The sequence below is a fragment of the Stylophora pistillata genome, chromosome 1 (assembly GCF_964205215.1).
Source record: "Stylophora pistillata chromosome 1, jaStyPist1.2, whole genome shotgun sequence".
NCBI lineage: Eukaryota > Metazoa > Cnidaria > Anthozoa > Scleractinia > Pocilloporidae > Stylophora > Stylophora pistillata.
The window spans coordinates 42876613-42896499 of NC_142519.1; the positions used below are offsets into that span (position 1 = coordinate 42876613).

At 37.4% G+C, this 19887-nt stretch overlaps 3 protein-coding genes and 2 long non-coding RNA genes across 10 annotated transcripts in view; 3 read left to right on the forward strand and 2 right to left on the reverse strand.

Annotated features, from left to right (window-relative positions):
- LOC148742649 (uncharacterized) overlaps nt 1–714 on the forward strand; it is a 7650-nt gene extending 6936 nt beyond the window's left edge. For both annotated transcript variants that reach the window (XR_016000375.1, XR_016000374.1), the window contains one exon: nt 1–714. This exon is cut by the window's left edge and continues 1099 nt beyond it. This is a non-coding gene — a long non-coding RNA (uncharacterized LOC148742649).
- The window catches only part of LOC148742650 (uncharacterized), an 8122-nt gene extending 2594 nt beyond the window's left edge, over nt 1–5528 (reverse strand). The window contains exons 1-5 of one of the 5 annotated variants that reach the window (XM_088757954.1): nt 4885–5478; nt 3917–4045; nt 3338–3453; nt 2267–2800; nt 1725–1856 (exon numbers count right to left, since the gene is read on the reverse strand). In XM_088757954.1, coding sequence (XP_088614080.1) covers nt 2714–2800; nt 3338–3453; nt 3917–4045; nt 4885–4930 — 378 coding nt within the window. In that variant the 5' untranslated portion in view covers nt 4931–5478 and the 3' untranslated portion in view covers nt 1725–1856; nt 2267–2713. Of the gene's footprint in view, nt 1–1213; nt 1857–2266; nt 2801–3337; nt 3454–3916; nt 4072–4884 lie in introns of those variants that run through there. The other 4 variants (XM_088757944.1, XM_088757951.1, XM_088757947.1 and 1 more) reach the window with 4 other exon arrangements.
- Nucleotides 5529–5581: 53 nt separating this feature from the next.
- Nucleotides 5582–19798, forward strand: LOC148742651 (uncharacterized). The gene is made up of 3 exons (XR_016000378.1): nt 5582–5826; nt 8755–8973; nt 19730–19798. It is a non-coding gene; the product is annotated as an uncharacterized LOC148742651 (long non-coding RNA).
- On the forward strand, nt 11597–14372 carry LOC148742652 (uncharacterized). The gene is made up of 2 exons (XM_088757965.1): nt 11597–11977; nt 12336–14372. The coding sequence occupies exons 1-2, from the start codon at nt 11856–11858 to the stop codon at nt 13543–13545; spliced, it is 1332 nt and encodes a 443-aa protein (XP_088614091.1). The 5' UTR covers nt 11597–11855; the 3' UTR covers nt 13546–14372.
- Nucleotides 13643–15879, reverse strand: LOC148742653 (uncharacterized). The gene is made up of 2 exons (XM_088757968.1): nt 15669–15879; nt 13643–15529 (listed from the first exon to the last, which is right to left on the reverse strand). The coding sequence occupies exons 1-2, from the start codon at nt 15840–15842 to the stop codon at nt 15044–15046; spliced, it is 660 nt and encodes a 219-aa protein (XP_088614094.1). The 5' UTR covers nt 15843–15879; the 3' UTR covers nt 13643–15043.
- Nucleotides 19799–19887: the final 89 nt, after the last annotated feature.

The following is a 19887-nucleotide window of genomic DNA, read 5'->3' on the forward strand; positions in this document are numbered from 1 at the left end:
CTATATTTTACGATGGTTATCCTATACCCATAATATGGGATGTGGTAACCAGGCTATTTTACAGTCCAGGCACACATGCTCTGTAAAGAATCGAGATGTGTTTATTAGATATTCAACAAAAGTACTCCGCCGTTGCGCTACTTGAGATGCCTTCGGTGCACATTACTTTCTGTGGTTTCCAAACTGCTGGCATGTTCTATTGATAGGCAAACCAAGCATAATGTTCGTTATAGCGTTTCAGAAATAAACATAAGCTTCACTTAACTTTTAAGCCTAAATTTCCAGAGATAACATTCTTAACACATTTAAGCATTCGTCATTGGCAATCAGATCAGAGATATTATTTTTTCGAGAATATAATAATTAACTACTATTCACAACTAGCCACCGACGCTGAGGTGATTAGTTGGTTTTAAGTACTTACTAAAAACAGTGAGATATTATAGCACAAAAAGATACTTTTTAACTCATTTATTCCAGGAATGCCCACAATATTTTCGGGCTTGCAAAACTCGCGAGTTGCTCAAAAGTGAATAGCAAAGGATGTTCGGAGTTTGAGTAAAGCACCTTCAACGCTATCCACTGTTTTAGTATATACTATGGTTATCACATGCCCATAATATGGGGATACTGTAACCATGCAGTTTTTCAGTCCCTGTACACGACTGTTCCGCAAAGAATTGAGATGTGATAATATAGACAAAATTGATTCAACTCATCTCTTTATTCACCTTCACTACGCTTCCCCCCCCCTTACGATCTGCCTATATTTGATGATAGTTATCATATACCCAATATTATGGGGATACGGTAACCATGCAATTTCATGGTCCCTGTATACAACTAGTCTGTGAAGAAATGAGAAATGGTAATTGTAGACTAACTTCATCCAACTTATCTCCTTATTCAGCCTCTCTCTCACTACGCTTTTCCCGTAAGATCTGCCTATATTTGATGATGGTTATCATATACCCATATTATGGGGTTACGGTAACCATGCTATTTCACAGTCCCTGTATACGACTAGTCTGTGAAGAATCGAGACATGACAATGTAGACAAACATCATTCAACTTATCAACCCTAACCCCAGCCTCTCTTTCACTACACTTTTCCCATAAGATCTGCCTATATGTTATGATGGTTATCATGGTTATCATATACCCATATTATTATGTTCACTAAAGAATCGAGATGTGACAGTATAGACAAACTTGATTCAACTTTTCTTTTTATTCACCTTCCTCAACACACTTTTCCCCTACGATCTGCCAATATTTTATGATGGTTATCGTATACCCATATTATGCAATCCATGCTATTTTACAGTCCCCGTACACGACTACTCTGTGAAGAGTCAAGATGTGACGAAAAAAACCAAACTTGATTATCTCTTTATTCTGTATCCTGTTTAGAACGTCGTGTCTCGATCCTATTTGAAACTATGCGCGCAGTAATGAGGATCACGATCAGTAAACTTTACTTTGTTTCAAATCGGGTTAAGTGTTCGGTGTTGTAAACTGGTCTGGGTACGGGTTAGACATAAAAATCCTAACACTCTTTGTTTGGTTGATTCTTTCAATCTTTTTTGTTCTCAACAACAGACTAGCCACACTCCACAAAACACACTGTGCATTGTATAGATATAAGGAGATGTGTTATTAGGCAATAAAAGTGCACCAATTGCACAGAAATGCATCCTGGTATGAACAACTAAGAACTCACTTTTCCTCTAGGAAGTGAAACATATAGTCTCTGATGATATCGTACGATATGGAAAATATTCCCATGAACAGAGTACCACTATCTCTTCCATCATACTGCAAGTTGGTTCTGCAGGATAGATTGGAGCATGGTCTGTAATAGAGTTTCAAAACAATTAAGACAGGCATATAAGCAAAACTCATTACCAAAATTAACTAAAAATTTACACAACAAACCTGCATAGAAACATTTAAACAATATTATCCTCTATAGTAATCATTGCTTTACATATATTAACATGTAAATAATTGCTATACACTAAAACCATAACCACAGTCACAGTGGTTGCTGAGTACACAGAAACATTTAAATTTCATTGACAATGAAATGACAGGAATGCAGTTACAAAATTGTCCAATATTTTCAGAATATTACTGCACCCTACACACTACAAATTGTTATCAACTGCAAATCATTTTATTTATTTACACACATTTTATCAAGCAACAATGCCATTACATGCATAATTACTGAACAGTTAGAGATGATATGGCTATACCTACCATTACACCCATACAAATGCTTCCTTGTATACAACTTAATGGAGTTCTGTTTCCAACAATGAACAACTGGGTCCTCACTGTCCCAGGGGCTGTAACAGTTTAGACACTTCTCAAGTGAGTTACCCGTAGGAGGTAAGGTGGGCACCAGAAGCAGAGCACCAGTGTTTGGACAAGCAGGTAACACATTTTCAGGGGTATGCATGCAAACATATTGCAAAGACCCTGTTAAGTTGAAAGGAATTTCCAACTGTGAGACGCGGGGCTAATAACAGATTTGTTAGCTAGGGATATGCTGCTAAACACTGAGGAGTGACAGCAGCTGCAGTAAGCACCAAGTCAAGAACATCATCTGGTGCTTCGTGTGCATTTTCTTTAAGATAATGAAGATACTTTAAATGGTCACAAACATCTCTCTCTCGACTGCAAGATAGACAGGAAAATCCATGCTCACATGACACTTATAATAGCAGGATTTGGCTCAAGTACACACACCAAACTTGATGAATTATTTAATTTAACCACTTTCAAAGGTGTCTGAGGAAGAAATTTTGATAAGAAAATAAAACTATTATGGTTAAACATGGACTTAATACATAATGTACTCTTATCTTTGGATTCTAAAGACATCAAATGAGGCAATTTGTAGTAGGCCAGTGATGAAAATGGGTTTGAGAAGGCCTGTCCTCCATAATTACCAATTTTGATACATGATTCAGAGATCTATTGCTGGGTATAGGTCTCTGACCTAGCTGTGACTGGTGATGGTACATGTGCAGGCCTGCTTTGAAAGATTTAATCTGCATGAATTATCATTCAGAACGTTCTCACACAAAACAGTTTGTTATTAAAATTGATGACATTCCAACAGGAACAAGGACCATGGCTACAGTCTCCAACACCTCATCACAAACCCAGGAGTTATGTAGCAAACAGTAAATACACTTTTAAGAAATCAACCAATGTCAGGAATATGATAGTTAAGTAGAGTGGCAGTAGATGCAAAGCATGTATTCTAATCAACTAATTTGTGCGGTGCTGTACATTATACCTAGCAAATGACAAGTGACCTACTGAATAATTATGATCCTCTGTAAATGAGTATACAACCTCATCTGGTCTTATGTCAAAAGCTCCTTTCAGAAGAACAAGCAATGCCTTAACATGGCCACAGTTTTCACCCAAAAAATCTACAACAATGAAAAGGACAAATGTTTAAATAGTATTATTGTTGGCATTTAATACTTACATCAAAATAAAAAATTATTAACTTGTTTCAAAAAGCAAAAAAAAAGGGAAAAAAGGAACCAAAAAGAAACATATCAGAAATCCATTTTACATCTACTGCAAATATGGCAAAGAAGTTTAAAGTTGCTCTTTTTCTTGTTCTTGAATGTCTTAACTAACTGTAGTTGTCTTTTAATATAATCAAGGTAGGTCACTGTTAATTGATTCTTGATAGGGAATCAATTGAAGTACCATGTGTACCTTTTTCCATTAATTTATTTTTTCTAAGTGGAAAAAGACAAGTAACTGGAAGTATCACCAACAGTATTTAAAAAGAAGCCCTTCTATATATACATGCAATCAACAGATGACAAAAAATGCATTGATCGAGACAGAAATATCCAAAAATATTCAAGATAGCAATACCAAAGCAATTAGCACTTCCTAGATGTAGATCAGATGCCAATGAATTCACCAGTGATGACTTTCTGGTATCACAGCTACATGTGTAGAGCCAACAGGCACCTCCACCATGGATTGTATGGGTCTTCCTCTCTATGAAGACATATGTAGGATTTTTCCTAAGATTAAAAGTGCATTGGACACAACTGATTAGAATGATTTAAAATAAAAAAATAATGGCACAAAGACATTGAAAATCCTCCACCTAGAAAAAACTGTTTTCAAACAAACCTTCTTAAGGGAGGCTTGACAACCACCACTGAAGAGGCAACTGACTCTAGCAATGTTTACCATTACACTGTGCATGACCATTCAGCGAAAATATAAATTAATTTTCTTTTTTTTTTTTGACTGCTGGTTAAAACTGCCTTTTGGCCATGTGGCTACATACAGTGGAGCTTAAATGCTAGGTGCTAGCAAGAACAGCATAAAGCTACAAGTATAACAAGTATAGATCATTTAAAAGTCTGGTTATAAATATAAAAATTGATTATTTTGCTGTACAAAAGCCTATTTACCTAGGGCTGATAAAAATGTACATAGACAGTGACCCTAATTTCATCACTACACTCTAGCTAAAAACTACAACAACAAAATTGAAATAGTCAGGAACTTTACACCAGTCTTCTCGTATAAATCCAAATCAAACAAGAAAATTGACAACGGTGCAGATGAATGAGGTATCAAATACCACTAATACCTATAATTAAGAACAAATACCCATCAAAAGCTTGTGTTGACTATTACTAAACTTGGGAAGGCAAAACCTCTAGTAATCTAGCATGGTTACGGCTTCAAATCGACAGAGAAGCAGGACGTATTTGTGAATAATAGATGGCTGTTCCTGTGATGTTTGAGTTCCTGAACTTTCAGCCTGAATTTGTTGAAATACACCCTGATCTTGGCAAGCGTAAGAGTGCTCAGTTCCTCACCCAAGTCATCGTCTAGTTCGAGGTCGACCTCGCCAACTGAAAGCATTTCATCGCTTCTGTCTTCATCTAAAGGGGTTGCCGCTGATCTTTTTTTTTTTAACTTTTTTCCACACCTTCGACTTGTCTTTGGGTTTTAACTTTGAAAAAATCACAGTCTCCTGCCATTAAAATATGTACACAGGATCGAAGCGCTTCCCGTCTGCCATATTGGTCCTGTGGACTAAATCAAATGATGAAGATACCAAACAAAATCATAATTGAATTGATTGATTCAAAGCGCAGTAGAGTGTTATTAAAAACCATACGTTTCAACCTGCTACCTGCACGTCAGTTGCGCATGTCACCACTGGAAGACACAGCAGCCTTAATACGTATTGCTAGCAAACGCGCTTTATCAATCAAGTCAACTGTAGGTATATACTTTATGTAAGGCTACACTTATGTCACATCCTGTCGCCCGATACATGCGTAGTCCATAGTTATTCTGCGTGGTTCTGTCCACACATTTTGACCTAAATAATACCTCACCAGCGGGAAGAACAGCCGCCATCTTGGATGTCACAGTGTTATGCGCAGAAAAGGTTGCGCAGTGCAAAACCCAGGGAATCACCCTAATAAAATCAGAAACCTGGATTTCAAAATACCAGATTTTCCAATGAAAAGCGAAGATTTCTCTGAACGCAGTTTTTTATTTCTGATTGGCCGTGACTTCCTCTCGACTCAGTTTCCTAGCAACCACATTCAAAATGGCGCACGGCCTTGGATTGAGTACTGAAAGTAATTGATATCGCAATGTATAGTCAGGACGGTTCGTTTCGACAGCTGTGTTACATTAGACAACCTTTTCTGTAAGAAGAGTATTCTCCTCTTCACTTTGTACATCGAATGTGAGAAGTAACTTCAAACCCTCCTGGATGAAAATTCGTATTTATACTTCAACAGGTGAGAGGTCTTAACAAGACTTTTAACTTATTCAATGTCTATGAAATGTATCTTATTAGGACCACTGCGTGCTTATCCTTTAAACATTCAAAATTCTTCCATCGAAATATAGTGCAAAGTCATTTAACCTCCCTCAATATCGGTCATGAAGTGAGGTGAGAAATCGACAAAATGAGTTAACGTGGTTCCTCCTTATAGATACATTTATTATTCACTTGTGCTAGAGTACAAATAACGCGCGAGACGAGTACGGATATCACGCGATATTTGTACTCCACAAATATCCGTGAAATTCGCCCACACTGAAATAACAATTTGGCGTGTTGGATAATAATCTCTTATTAGACGTTTTTTTGTGTAGTATCACTGAGTATTTTTAGTCGTTGTTTCTATAACGACTCTCCCTATGGGCTCATCAAAATAGCACAACTCGTAAAAATACTCAGCAATACTACACAAAAAAAGGTTGGATGAGATATATTTATAATGCAGTTGTGCTTTGTAGAGTACAGATAACGTGCAGAGATGAGTACAAATATCATGCGATATTTGTACTTCAGAAATATCTGCGAATTAAATTCGATCGCACTGAAATAAGAATTTGGCGTGTTGGATAATAGATCTCTTATTAGACGTTTTGTTGTGTAGTATTGCTGAGAATGAATGTTTACTCATTGTTTGTATTTTGACATGCCCTACAGGCTTGTCAAAATACAGTGCAACTTATCAAAATACTCAGTGATATATACTACGCAACAAAACAATATATGTATTGATGTACAGTGTGTACTAGAAACAAAATGTAACAAGAGATTCATTAACTCAAATCCTCATGAATGCAGTTTCTCAAAATAATGTAAAACATATTTTGATAAGTGCTGCTACAGCTTGTATCAAAGTGTTTCTGTTCTGGTTAATTTAAGCCCCCTCAGATATATACACTGTGTTTGTAAGGCCCTTTATTTAGAAGCCCTCCTAAAACCCCTTACAAAGTTGTATGTACCCAGACTATTAATTAAACCTGAGTGAGTAGTTTTATACTGTTAGTACGCTGAGTATTAATGGTATTGTTTTCAGCATAGTTCTTGTAAACAGACATACTTGTTACATTTTGGGGTCCAAAGTCACTATAATGTGAATAAACTGATCTGCAATATAAGTACATCAGCATCAATGTTACCTAAGGAAAAAAAAAAGTCACTAATAAAACAGCATAGAAGAATGAATTAGGGGTCAAAATGGTGACAGATATGCTATACAGTTGTACATAGGCTCAGACAGACAGCTCTGTTGTCTCATCTTAATTTCTTTCTCCACAATTTTAGATTGCTTTAGCATAATTGGCACCATATCTAATAGTGCTTTGTCTCCTGTACCATTTACAATACATGTTAGTTTTACAGGTTGACTTTCTGATGGAAACTCTAATATCACTGTTTAAAGTTTCTCACTGTTACAATTCTCATGTGTTGGTGTCATGGCAACCACATATTTATTATAGAACACAAAGTTTTTTAGTAATTTGAATCATATTGGATTAAGCTTTCAGTTAAGTAATGCTGGGTATCTCTATGATAACCCTTATTGAAAATCTTTCCTTTTTAGCATTTGAGGGCAAATGAGTTAATTGTTCTTAGTTTTTTTACTGAACCTGGCTTCTTAGCTCAGTTCTCTCTCTTGGTACTACAATGTCCAGTCCATTTGCAAGAGCCATTTCTTTGCTGAATTTTCATCTGCAGCTCAAATTGAATTATTTATTGAAAATTTTGATTTAGATTAGCCTCTAAATTTTGTCCATTGACATGTGGCTTTATAGCTGACAGCTGGTAGTAGACTCCCCAACTAGTATCTTGAAGGCAGAGGTTCAAATCCTTTCAATGCCTGAATTTTTTTTATTTTTTTATTTTTCTTCTAATCATCTGATTTTTTTTTTAGTTTTCCTTTTTTATTTATTTGTTTTTTATTCATTTTTTTTAATAAAATTTTACAGTACTCAACAGTACTAGTACACTGCAATACAATACATTACTTACAATGCTGCTTTAACTTTCACTAATAACAATATGATGAATATATGAAGTTCATATATTTTGAACTGCGGTTATAGATACATATGATGCACGATCCTTGCAGTAGAAAGTGCTATTTAATATGCAATAGCAAAAATCAGACCGGAAAAAAAAAAAAATCAGGTCTGTATGGGATTTGAACTACTGAACTCTGCAATAAGTGCAGCGCTCTACCAATTGAGCTAACAAGCCAACTGGGAGCAGGCCGTTAAGTTGATTCGTAATAAACCCGGGATGATAAATTGGATATGATGATTATATGAAGTTCATATATTTTGAACTGCGGTTATAGATACGTATGATGCACGATCCTCACAGTAGAAAGCGCTATATATGCAATAGCGAAAATCAGACCTGAAGAAAATCAGGCCTGTACGGGATTGGAACCACTGACCTCTGCGATACTAGTGCAGCGCTCTACCAATTGAGCTAACAAGCCAACTTAGGGAGCAGGCCATTAAGTTGATTCGTAATAAATCAGTGATGATAAATCAGATATGATGAATATATGAAGTTCATATACTTTGAACTGCGGTTATAGATACGTATGATGCACGATCCTCGCAGTAGAAAGTGCTATTTATGCAATAGCAAAAATCAGACCTGAAAAAATTCAGGCCTGTACGGGATGTGAACCACTGACCTCTGCGATACTACTGCAGCGCTCTACCAATTGAGCTAACAAGCCAGTTGTTAGAGCGCTGACTAATAACAATATACTATATCACTTATGGCTAATTATATGTTTACGTTACTTAGTTAAATATGGTATTTACATTACACCACTGGCAATTACAATTACTTTTCTTACATTATTTACATCTCTGTTTTTTTTTTCATTGTTATTATTATTTTGCAGTAACACATGATATGAACAAAAAAGCAAAAAAAAAGGTTTGTTGACAATATTAATTTGTATTTTACTACCTTAGATAAAGTTCTCAATTTTCCTTGTATAAATTGTAACTTACTAAGATTTTTTCATTATTTTGACCACAGTTTGTATATGTATCTTTTGTTAATAGGATAAGCAAATCCAGCTGGGGTCGGAGGTAATATCGCTAATGGCAGGAGGGAGGTAAATCTGAAGTAAAATTTGGTTAACAGATAAATTTATGTGGGTGTTTTTAAAAATATTGAACCACTAGCCTCCTGGCTAACCAGGAGCTAGCCTCCTGGTTAGCTCAATAGTTAGCTCAATGGATAGCTCAATGGTTAGCTCAATGGATAGAGCACTGGACTGTAGTGCGGGAGGTTGAGGGTTCGAGCCCCGGCAGGACCAACACTCAAGGTCTTAAAATAATTGAGAAGAATTTGCTACCTTTCTATAACATCAAGAAATGGTTAGATATTCTAGTCTTCTCAGATAGGGATGAATAAATGGAGGTCCCGTCTCCTGCAGGGTTGGGGTAGGAGACGTTAATTTCCCACACACGAGATTACTGTGTGATGGATGTCCTCCCCTGGGGTGGGATGGGTGGGTTAGGACAGCAGGTCCACATCAGCTACTACAGCTGCCAATTAATCAACCTGCTTAAACAAATAAATGAACTTCAAACTTCAACTTCACTATATGATTTCTGGATAGAATTGAATACTCACAGGGCACTGACCAAGAAAGTGTGTTCTAGTGAATCAGGATTTTTGCATTAAAAGCATTAATCATCATTTCTGATTTTGAATTGCTTGAGTTCCTTATTAGTGACATTATATTCTGGGGAAAACCTTATAACCAAATCCTCTTAGCTTGTCACTTGTTGTTTTGTAAGTTTTAATTGTGTAAGATCTGTTTCCAACCAGAGTCAAAGTTCACCAAATGTCTTTACCATCTTTTAACGGCAGTAGGTTCTGTCCTAATCTTTTCTTGAAGTAATTTGTGGTAATCTTTACATCTACATTCAGTTAGAGATAACTTTGTTTTTAGACTGATAGAAAATATCCCATTCTTCTAATATATTTCTGTGTATTACAGGCGTTAATGCCTGTGCTTTTCTCTTCAAATAGTTTGGGATTGCAGCAATAAGTTGAACATTTTTAATAGTTTGGTTCAACATTATATTTCCTTTGAAAATTTTCTAGAGATAAGAACTTTAACCGTCTCTATTTAATATTAGTACTTTTCCAAACAAATATTTCCAGAAAATAGATTTGCTCTCTGTTGTAATTTCTTTACTGTTCCAAAGAATAAATTCACTATTGTAAACATCAGGATAACCCCTGCGTAATTACTTGAAATAGCCTAACATCTCGCTATAAAAAAGAGGCATTTTCTTGTCAAAGTGCTCAGAGTTGTAATTACATTTAAATAGGAAAGATAATCCTCCATATTTATTAAAATAACTATTAGGGATAGCTTGCCAGGTCTCATTTGTGAAATTTAGAAACCTGCCTAACCAGCTCAAGTGTAGTGATTTTACCACAGTGGACATTTGGGAAGTTCACACCACCATATTTTACTTCATCCTTTTTATTTTTCCACAAGAATTTGAAAATTCTATCTTGCACTGTTTTAATAACTGTTTCAGGAACACTTAGCTTTGAGGCCTGAATGTTTTCTGGTTTCTTTTCTGCAATTTTTTATAAGAAATTGCAGTCTACTTGTGAGGATCATTTCTTTGCTTGATTCAATTTCATCTGCTGGTCTAATGAAATTTGTGTCATGAGAAATTAGTATATCTTCTGTAATAACTGAACCACTTGTTCATCAGTCACCATTTGCTGATTATAGGATATGAAAAATTGAATTAATTTCCCTCGTGTTTTTATTTTCTTTTTTTTTTTAGTTAAGTTTAGTTTTGTTTTGTTTTCATAGAGATGACACAATGTCAGCTAATGAAAAATAGATGATTTGGCTGCACTTGTCTAGATTTCTACAAAAAACAACCTTTGGAACCATTTAAAAAGGTTTCAAGAGTCTAAGTTTAACATGATCTTAGGAAAGATCATTTCTTAATTCAATTCCTTTCAAAATTGTGAAAATCTTTAAAATAGTGATGAGCATCAAGCCTCCAATAACTCTTGCTGAAGAGGTGATGAAAGAGTAAACACATAGTCAGCTGTAGAAATGATTTTCAAGAGTAGCAGTGAAAAACAATTTAATAAGAACCATGACATGTGTTATCAACTAACTTACTGACTCACAATGCCTCAGCTGCAACTAAATTAATTGGCAAAATTGGGTCCACTAATTTCTTTCCATTAGCTTACTAATGACAACATCATCTGACTTCTGACAGTATAAGTGTTTAGTTTATTACTGTGGTTCATCAACCTGACCAAAAGAAAGATCATGCTTCCTCTAAATTTTTTATTTGACCTTACTAAATGCATCTTTCAAACAGCCTGAGTAAAAACATGTATAACTTCAACATACTTTCTCCCCCATTTTCTAAATGTGAAAATTAAGGAATAAAGGTAGTAGTTTCTAAAGAAGCTGTGGTGCTTGCGTCAGTGGGTGTAACATGGTAATTTGGTTTTATCAGCTTAGTTGAAATTATAAATTGGCCACTGTAAAAGAGTTAAAAAGCTGGCGTTTGGAGCGTTAGCCCTTAATGTCAGAGCAGATGGAGGAATTGTGAGTTGTGTGTGTGTGTTTATATGCAGAAAGTGGAGCTATGCTATTGGTGAGAACACGGTGACAAGAAAAACAAGAATGAATTAATGGAATGAATTAACAGCGGTCGTTGATAACTATGGAGTCCTAAAGTGCTTACGTCACGTTTCCATAGCACCGGAATTCTGTGGTCTAAACAAACCAATATGGCGTCCCTAGCGTGACACATTGTCGTTGACCTCGAACACTTCAAGAGCTATAATAGCGCATTTTATCCTCCAATAATAGAAATAGGATAAAGAGAATCAAGATAACCTTTGGCCTTACTATTGAAGAGTATAATAAGCGGACAAAAGCACCTGGTGAGCAATAATTCGAGTCAAAACGCCACGGAGACGAAGTTTGCGATGGGCCAGTGTTTTCATCCAGATTGCAATCACACATCTGAAAGCCACTGCTGCCGATTCTTTTCGTTTCCAGACCAGAAAAAACATAAAACACTCTATGATAAGTGGATATCATTTGTAAGGTGAGTATTTTTCGAAAAATATATATTTCGATGCTGTACCATCGATTAGAAATAGCTGGTTTTTTTTTTATCTCAAACTGATTCACGATTAGCTGTTTCTCTTTCTTGTCTTATTTCTTTTCTCGCGGCTTTGCCTTTCCTTGTCTTCAGTCTTGATCTAAGATTATGTAGTTACTAAAAAACTATATGATAGTTGTGAGTATCAAAGCTTTTACACTAACTAGTATTAAGTAACAAGCTCAGAGAAATACTCGCTTCGCATTCACGTCTTAGACTACAAGGTTAAGCATGTGACCAACTAAACTTTGGGTTTTTTAAGCGCAAGTATAGTAACTGCTTCTGTCTTTTTCTGTTATAGGAGAGGAGATAGAAAGCCCAGCAAACATTCGCGACTTTGCAGTTGTCACTTTAAAGATGGGCGAAAAGAAAATATGCCAACCATCAGTGACAGAAACAGGCACAAGCTGTTTGATAGTTTGGACTTGCTGCCAGGTACAGGACCAACACCTCCCAGTACACCTACCCCCAAGAAAAAACGGAAAGTGTCTGCCGAGCCCACGAAATTACCAACTGTAGCATCTGTGCTTGAAGAGATTAAAGAGAACTCTGAACCATGTTCCACTGAATGCTCACAAGAGGAAAAGACAAGTTCCAAAGAAGCTCTGCTGTCAATAGAGCTTGATATGACTTCAACAGAACTTGCTAAACACAAGGAAGTGTCAAGTTACTATAGTGCACACTACTCTGCTAAGAGCTTGAGCCCTGAGGTGATACGGATGGAGACAGGTCTACCCACTAAGGATGTTTTTGATATTATTGTGGGATATGTTTCAAGATTCAAGGGTGAAATAAACTATTATGCTGGATGGAAGGTTGAGGCGATCACACTTGAGGACCAGATATTTATCACTCTGATGAAACTGAAACAAAATTATACCAATCTACATTTAGCCCAGTTGTTTTCATGCAGTGTTGCAACTGTTCCTAACATAGTACTAACTTTTGTCCATGTTCTGCATTCTCTCCTGTTCAAAGACATCATGACAACTGTGCCATCTAGAGAAAAGAACAAGATGTGTTTGCCATCTTCTTTCACTGAGTACAGCAGTTGCCGCATTGTGATTGATTGTACAGACATTGAAATTGCTGCACCTAAGCTCATGTCCCAGCAGAATGCTACATATTCCAGCTACAGGGGAATGAACTCTTTCAAAGTCATTATAGGGGTTGCCCCAAATGGAGTTATAACCTATGTTAGTGATCTTTTTCCTGGCTCAGTCAGTGACAAGGTCATGGTTAAAGAGTCTGGGTTTTGTAAACATTTGAGTGCTGGTGATCTTGTTCTGGCAGACAAAGGTTTTCTCATCAGCGATGTAGTTCCAAGAGGTGTTTCAGTGAACATACCACCATTTCTCAACAATGGAAAGTTTACAGAGAGTGAGGCAAGGGCGACAAAATCAATAGCTCGATGTCGCATCCACGTAGAGCGTGCAAATGCAAGACTTAAGAGTTTTCGCATCCTTGGCTTCATCCCAGCATTTTTGAGGTGCCATGCTGACAAGCTATGACAACTGTGCTCAGCTCTTGTTAATTTGCAGTATCCATTGATCAAGGATGGCTGCGAAGACTTTGAATTTGACTGAATAGAACTTTTTTTCAACTAAATTATAGTACAATGAGTTTTTAATATTATTTTTGTATTACTAGAAGCCCTACTGTAACAGATCAAATGGTATTGACATAGCTTTGGTCAAAAATATGATGTGGTCAGTTTTACATTTTTCTGATATTCATCTCCTTTATGTTCATTAATACAAACTACTATGTGTTCTGTGAAAATAGATTATAATGAAAACCAGTGACATTCTTAAATTGTCATTTCAACTAAATCCAGGTCAGGGGCATGTGACCAGTATGGAATTCTTTCGTCCAGTAGTTCCAAGTGTGAAAGTCGTGCTGGCTTAAAGGTTTTACTTTTATGTCTGTGAAGCTGGGAGCCTGAGTCCAGGTGTATAAAACTAAAGCCACACTTCAATTAGGTTAAGGGATGGTGAGAGGTAGTCAGAAAAAATAACCTGTGCTGCATGGATTTTGTTTTGGCTCTCACCCCTTCCCTTTGCATTGCTATGCAAGCCTACTTAAGTGTGGCATAAGTTTTATGTACCTGGGCCCTGTTGAGTAACCAGGATAAGTGTTACCAGCTACCAGTAGCCATTGGTTGCAAAAAAAAAATTGTTTAAGCTTGCTTTCAGGAAGAATGTAATTTATTATTAAGTTACTATGCTAAATGGAAAAATGTGGGTTCTTTATCTTGTGTCTCTATCTGAGTGTAGAATATGTAATGTTATATTAAGAAATTAATGTATGAAATTTAAAAAAATACCTTTTAACATTAGCTACTGCCTATTTACATTAGCTCCCACTCCCCCCCCCCCCCCCCCACTCTGATTATGTCCAGCATCTGTGCACCACTTTTCAAAGTTCTCCCTCGGTAATCTTTGGGAATAGTTGATGAAAGTAAAAATCACTCAAGATAGTAATATTGTGCTCCCAAGATTCATCTCGTTCAATCTTGATAACTACACTATCCTTTGTGGTCCATACAACAAAGTAGCAGAATTTGCGCTTTGTCAGGAACATCTGGCCTTGACACTGATGCCAGTAAACATGTGTGTTAGACAGCGTATAATTCCCTTCCTTCTCCTCCAAGTAAAAGTCTTTGTGCCCACAAGCTTCCTTGATTGTCGCACTTCGATGTGTGTAGGGGCACTTACACTCAATCACCGAGTCGTCTCCCACAAGTCCATCAGGGGAAGCACCCAGAACTCCCGACTCGTGTAGCCAAAGGCCGGTCTGTACAGGTGTAAAGTTTGTGATGTTGGTGAAGGATTTCAGGGCCTCAGTCTCATTGTCCTGTCCCCATGCAATTGCTTTAACTCCACTCAAGTTGTATTCCCCAAGTAGTCGCTTGATAAGAGACGGTGTAACTCTTTTTGCCTGGAGGACGGAGCCAAAATTACTGGCAGTCAGGCGGCCTCTACGAGCTTGGTGCCATGCAGGGCTGTTTCACTGGCCAGCCGTGAGGGTGCTCACAACATTTATGGTTCTCTCCTCTACTTTGGCATTCTCAATCAAGTACTCTAATTGTTTTTCCTTCGTAGATGCCATAAGGAAACCTTCTGAGTAAATGATATCCTCAATCGTCTTGATCGGGAGAGGGGTAGCAGGTTGTGGTTCGGGACTCAAGATCCAGCAGGTCCCTGTAAATTTGCCATAGCGCTTTAGTTCGCTGTACAGCCGCATCCGATCTTCTCGGCTAGGATCGCGCGCCAAAGGGCTGTAATCCTTCTTCTTCGGTGGCGCTGGAAACATCTGGCTTGCAGACTGTACGCTTTCTGCCTTTCGCTTTCGTTTCCATTGGCATTCCAGGTCCGTCCTGCTAAGGTTATGGATGCCATAAATAAATATGGCTGCCGCGTGACTGCACTTGAACTCGCCGCGAGGACACTCGCATTCTGTGTTTTTTATTTCAAGGTTTTCATCGAGATAAATCTGATAAAAAGATAATTCGAAACAGACACGTAAGTTGCAATATATATTCCGCAATATAAACATTAAATTGGAGGTGAAATCGGGGTTGGGAGTTCTTCGAATTGAACATACGTGTTGTGATCCCAAATTGGCAACTTACTGTGACTTTGTAGTCCTTATTTTTCATGCTTGCTTGGACTTCACCTTTGATGACTCCCCTGGAATAAATAAAGCTTTGGACATGGTCGGATTTGAAGTGGTTTTCTCCGCGATCAAGCGATTTCCGCTCTCCAGAAAAGAAAGAAACGAGTGAGCATATCGATAAAGACGCCATGTTTGAAGTATGAGTTTAAACTGTTTAGACCAGAAAGAAATGCTGTCATGGCAACGTGACGTCACACTTTAGGACTCTATTAACAAACAAATATAACTGCGCGGAAAATTAGGAAACAGATACATGAAAAGACACTGCTATTTCAACTGAGGCAATTCAGTACCTTTTCAGTATAGTTTTTCCTACTTAATCAGACCTGACCATGATTTACATTTGTGTGAGAGATTTCAAGTATACTTATACCCTACATCATCAACAAGGAAAATGATTTTCACTCGAACAGTATACTCAAAGTGTACTTCAAAAATGGTACTGCAGCTGTGCAGTACCATTGAAGTATGATTGCAGTATAACTATTATTGATGCAGTATACTTGTACTATACTTAAAGTAAACTTCATGGTTATCTTTTTTGGTAAGGGATGCAGTCGGAATTTTCCTTTTGTGACGTTTGTAGTGCTGCCTGTCGATCAATAAGTTGGGCGCGGTGAAGACTCACTTGAACGACAGAAACAGGGTAACCAGGTTTTTTTCGAAAAACTGGCACAGTGACATCTCTACATAAACGACGAAGTCCTAGAAACTGAGAAAAGGGAATGGCATTCTTGACATGAGATGGGTGCGAATATGAATACAGAAAGTAGAGTGAGTTTGTAGGTTTGTGATACACACTAGTGCATATACCATTTTCTTTAATTGAAACTTTGATGTCTGAAAAGGATAAAGAACTGTCGGAAATTTCCTAGGTATATTTTAGGGCTGGTTGAAAGGAATTGACTGCGGTTGTATACTGAATTAGCTCCTCTGCTGATCACGAAATACTTAATAGCAAAATAGAGTCATTTTAATGGACTTAAAGACGTTGAGTTAGACTGGTTTCGAAACTATCTGACAGACCGAAAACAACTCGTAAGTTTTGGTAAAGAGATCTCTGATCCAGGTCTTATTACCTCGGGTGTCCCGCAAGGGTCAATTCTTAGCCCTTTACTCTTTGTCCTGTTTGTCACTTTGTCCTGTTTGTCAACGATCTGCCTATAGTTCTAAAACGATGCCAGATTCTGATGTACGCTGATGATACAGTTATGTATTTCACCGCTAGTAATGCCCAAGAAATAAGTAGTACACTTACCAGTGAACTTCCCAAGGTTAATGACTGGCTTTTAGACAACAGTCTTTTTATTCACCAAGGCAAAACTGGATGTGTTTTATTTTGTACTGGCTCTAGGTTAGCAAATGCTAATCTCTCTGTGAATATCGATGACAAGGAGCTAACACGGGTTGCTGAGTATAAATACCTTGGTGTAATCTTGGATGAGTCGCTTTCATGGAACGCACACGTAAATTATGTAATAAGCAAAGTTAGTAAGAGAATAGGAATTCTTGGCCGCACCGGACGTAGCATTAGTATGCATACTGCTGGTATAATTTGTAGATCATTTATTCTTCCTGTTCTTGATTATTGTGATGCCGTTTGGAACTGTTGCGGCCATACGAATGCTGATAGTATAGAAAAATTGCAGAGACATACGGCAAGGATTATCATGCAAACTAACAGCAGTGATGAAGCGCTAGCTCACCTTAATTATGATACGCTGGGACTTAGACGGGAGATTCACACGTTAAACCCTGTGAAGAAATGTCTCGATAAGCGCTGCCCACAATTTTTAATGGACTACTTTTATTTTGATAGAGATATCACACAGAGAAAGACGCGGCAAAGTAATCATCTCCGTCTTCCCTCCATCAAACTAGAATGTACAAAAAAAAGCTTTTTATTATCATGGATGTAAAGTTTTTAATCGTAATTTGTAGTTTTTATGAATAGTTTGTAATAAACTTTAACCTCATTTTTAGGATTTTTCTTCTATTAGCTTAGTTAGGATTAGTTTTGAGTATTTTTATATTTCTTTTATCTAGGGCCTCTAAGGATATCAGTTTTTGTAACTATAGGAGTTACCCTAGCTAAATAAAAGTATCTACTACTACTACTACTACTACTACTACTACCACTACCACTACCACTACCACTACCACTACCACTACCACTACCACTACCACTACCACTACCACTACCACTACCACTACCACTACTACCACTACCACTACCACTACCACTACCACTACCACTACCACTACCACTACCACTACCACTACCACTACCACTACTACTACTACTACTACTACTACTACTACTACTACTACTACTACTACTACTACTACTACTACTACTACTACTACTACTACTACTACTACTACTACTACTACTACTACTACTCTACTACTACTACTACTACTACTACTACTACTCTACTACTACTACTACTACTACTACTACTCTACTACTACTACTACTACTACTACTACTACTACTCTACTACTACTACTACTACTACTACTACTACTACTACTACTACTACTACCACTACTACTACCACTACTACTACTACTACTACTACTACTACTACTCTACTACTACTACTACTACTACTACTACTACTACTCTACTACTACTACTACTACTACTACTACTACTACTACTACTACTACTACTACTACTACTACTGCTACTGCTACTGCTACTGCTACTGCTACTGCTACTGCTCGTGCTCCTCCTCCTCCTCCTCCTCTCTGCGGGGTAGATATAGCGTCAATATAGCGACTGCAGAGTTCAGGTTTGGGGCCATTTATTGGCTTAAAAATTAGCATTCGACAAAACCTACAAAGAGATTGGCATAGCTGGGTTCCATTTTAGTACCCATGGCTACGCCATTGGTTTGTTTAAAATAATTGTCCCCGAATGAAAAACAGTCGAGTGTAAGCACTAGTTCTGCTAGGTGAAGTAGTGTTTCAGATCTAGGTTCCTTAACAATGCGTTGATGAAAAAAATGTTTGAGGGCCAGAAGACCTTCGTCATTGGGAGTGACAGTATAAAGAGATCTAGTATCCACAGTGAAAAGAAGTTTGCCTTGGCCGAGGAAATTAAGGTCGCGAAAAATTTGAAGAGCGTTTTGGCTGTCTTTGATATATAATAGTAAAGTTTTGACGATGGGAGCCATAATGTTGTCTAAATAGTTGGAAAGAAGTTCGGTGGGACAACTGCGAGCCAAGACAATGGGTCGACCTGGGTTGTTAGGTTTGTGAATTTTAGAGAAAAATTAAATAGAAGAAGTTCTAGGAGTGGTAATGATGAGATTTTTTGCTGTGGCCGGCAATTCTTGTTTAGCTTGGCTAGTTCAGTTCGTTAATCGTATTTTTGACGGTGTTTTGATTAGTGAAAGTGAGATCTTTGTCAAACTTTTGATTAAAAGAGGTGTCAGAAAGTTGCCGCAAAGCTTCTTTTTGGTAAAGATCAGTCCTCCAAACAACTAATGCGCCGCCCTTGTCGGCTGCTTTGATAACAATGTCTCTGCTTTTTTTTAGGTTTTTCTAGTGGTGACCACTCTTCAAAGGAGAGATTGGAAAATTTCGTGCTACGATTGAATTTAAGTTTGTTAATATCGTGACGACATTTTTTGATAAAAAAATCTAGTGATGCGAACCTGGCCCTCTGGAGGAGGCCATTTAGACTTCGAATCTGAAGTGTTTCGAAAGTGTATTTGCGCGAGGTGTTAGAATGAAAGTTTATGTACAATTTGTCACTATTAGCAATGAAAAGCCTCATTGGGGGAGTGGTCAATTATTATTAGGATTTTAACCATTATTATCATGATTATCATGACTATTATTATCTTATTATCATTATCATCATTACTTGAACTTCGTGATAACGGAAACGTGGTCGGAACGTTTTCACAACTTAACCATCTTTCAAAATCACTCGTCTTTAAAACACTTTACTGACGAGGTACTACTTTTCTTGTCTTCTCTACTTATGTGGTCTTGTTGCAGTGGAGTGAGAGAAGGAGGTATATCCGCAGAGGATCGCCAACTTCGGAGAACAAAAAAGGACGTCACTTGGTAAGTCTCGCCTCCATTTCACTCTTTCTCTCGACAAAAAGGAAAATAGGCACTGCTTTGTAGAGGTTTCAACGCTTTGGGTAAACCCA

What these genes read in the sequence shown, in the direction of transcription:
- LOC148742652 (XM_088757965.1), top strand. Translation starts at nt 11,856, where the DNA reads ATGGGCCAGTGTTTTCATCCAGATTGCAATCACACATCTGAAAGCCAC. An exon ending in AAGTGGATATCATTTGTAAG is followed by an intron (nt 11,978 to 12,335) that starts GTGAGTATTTTT and finishes TTTCTGTTATAG; the next exon opens with GAGAGGAGATAGAAAGCCCA.
- LOC148742653 (XM_088757968.1), bottom strand. Translation starts at nt 15,842, where the DNA reads ATGGCGTCTTTATCGATATGCTCACTCGTTTCTTTCTTTTCTGGAGAG. An exon ending in ATAAGGACTACAAAGTCACA is followed by an intron (nt 15,530 to 15,668) that starts GTAAGTTGCCAA and finishes TCTTTTTATCAG; the next exon opens with ATTTATCTCGATGAAAACCT.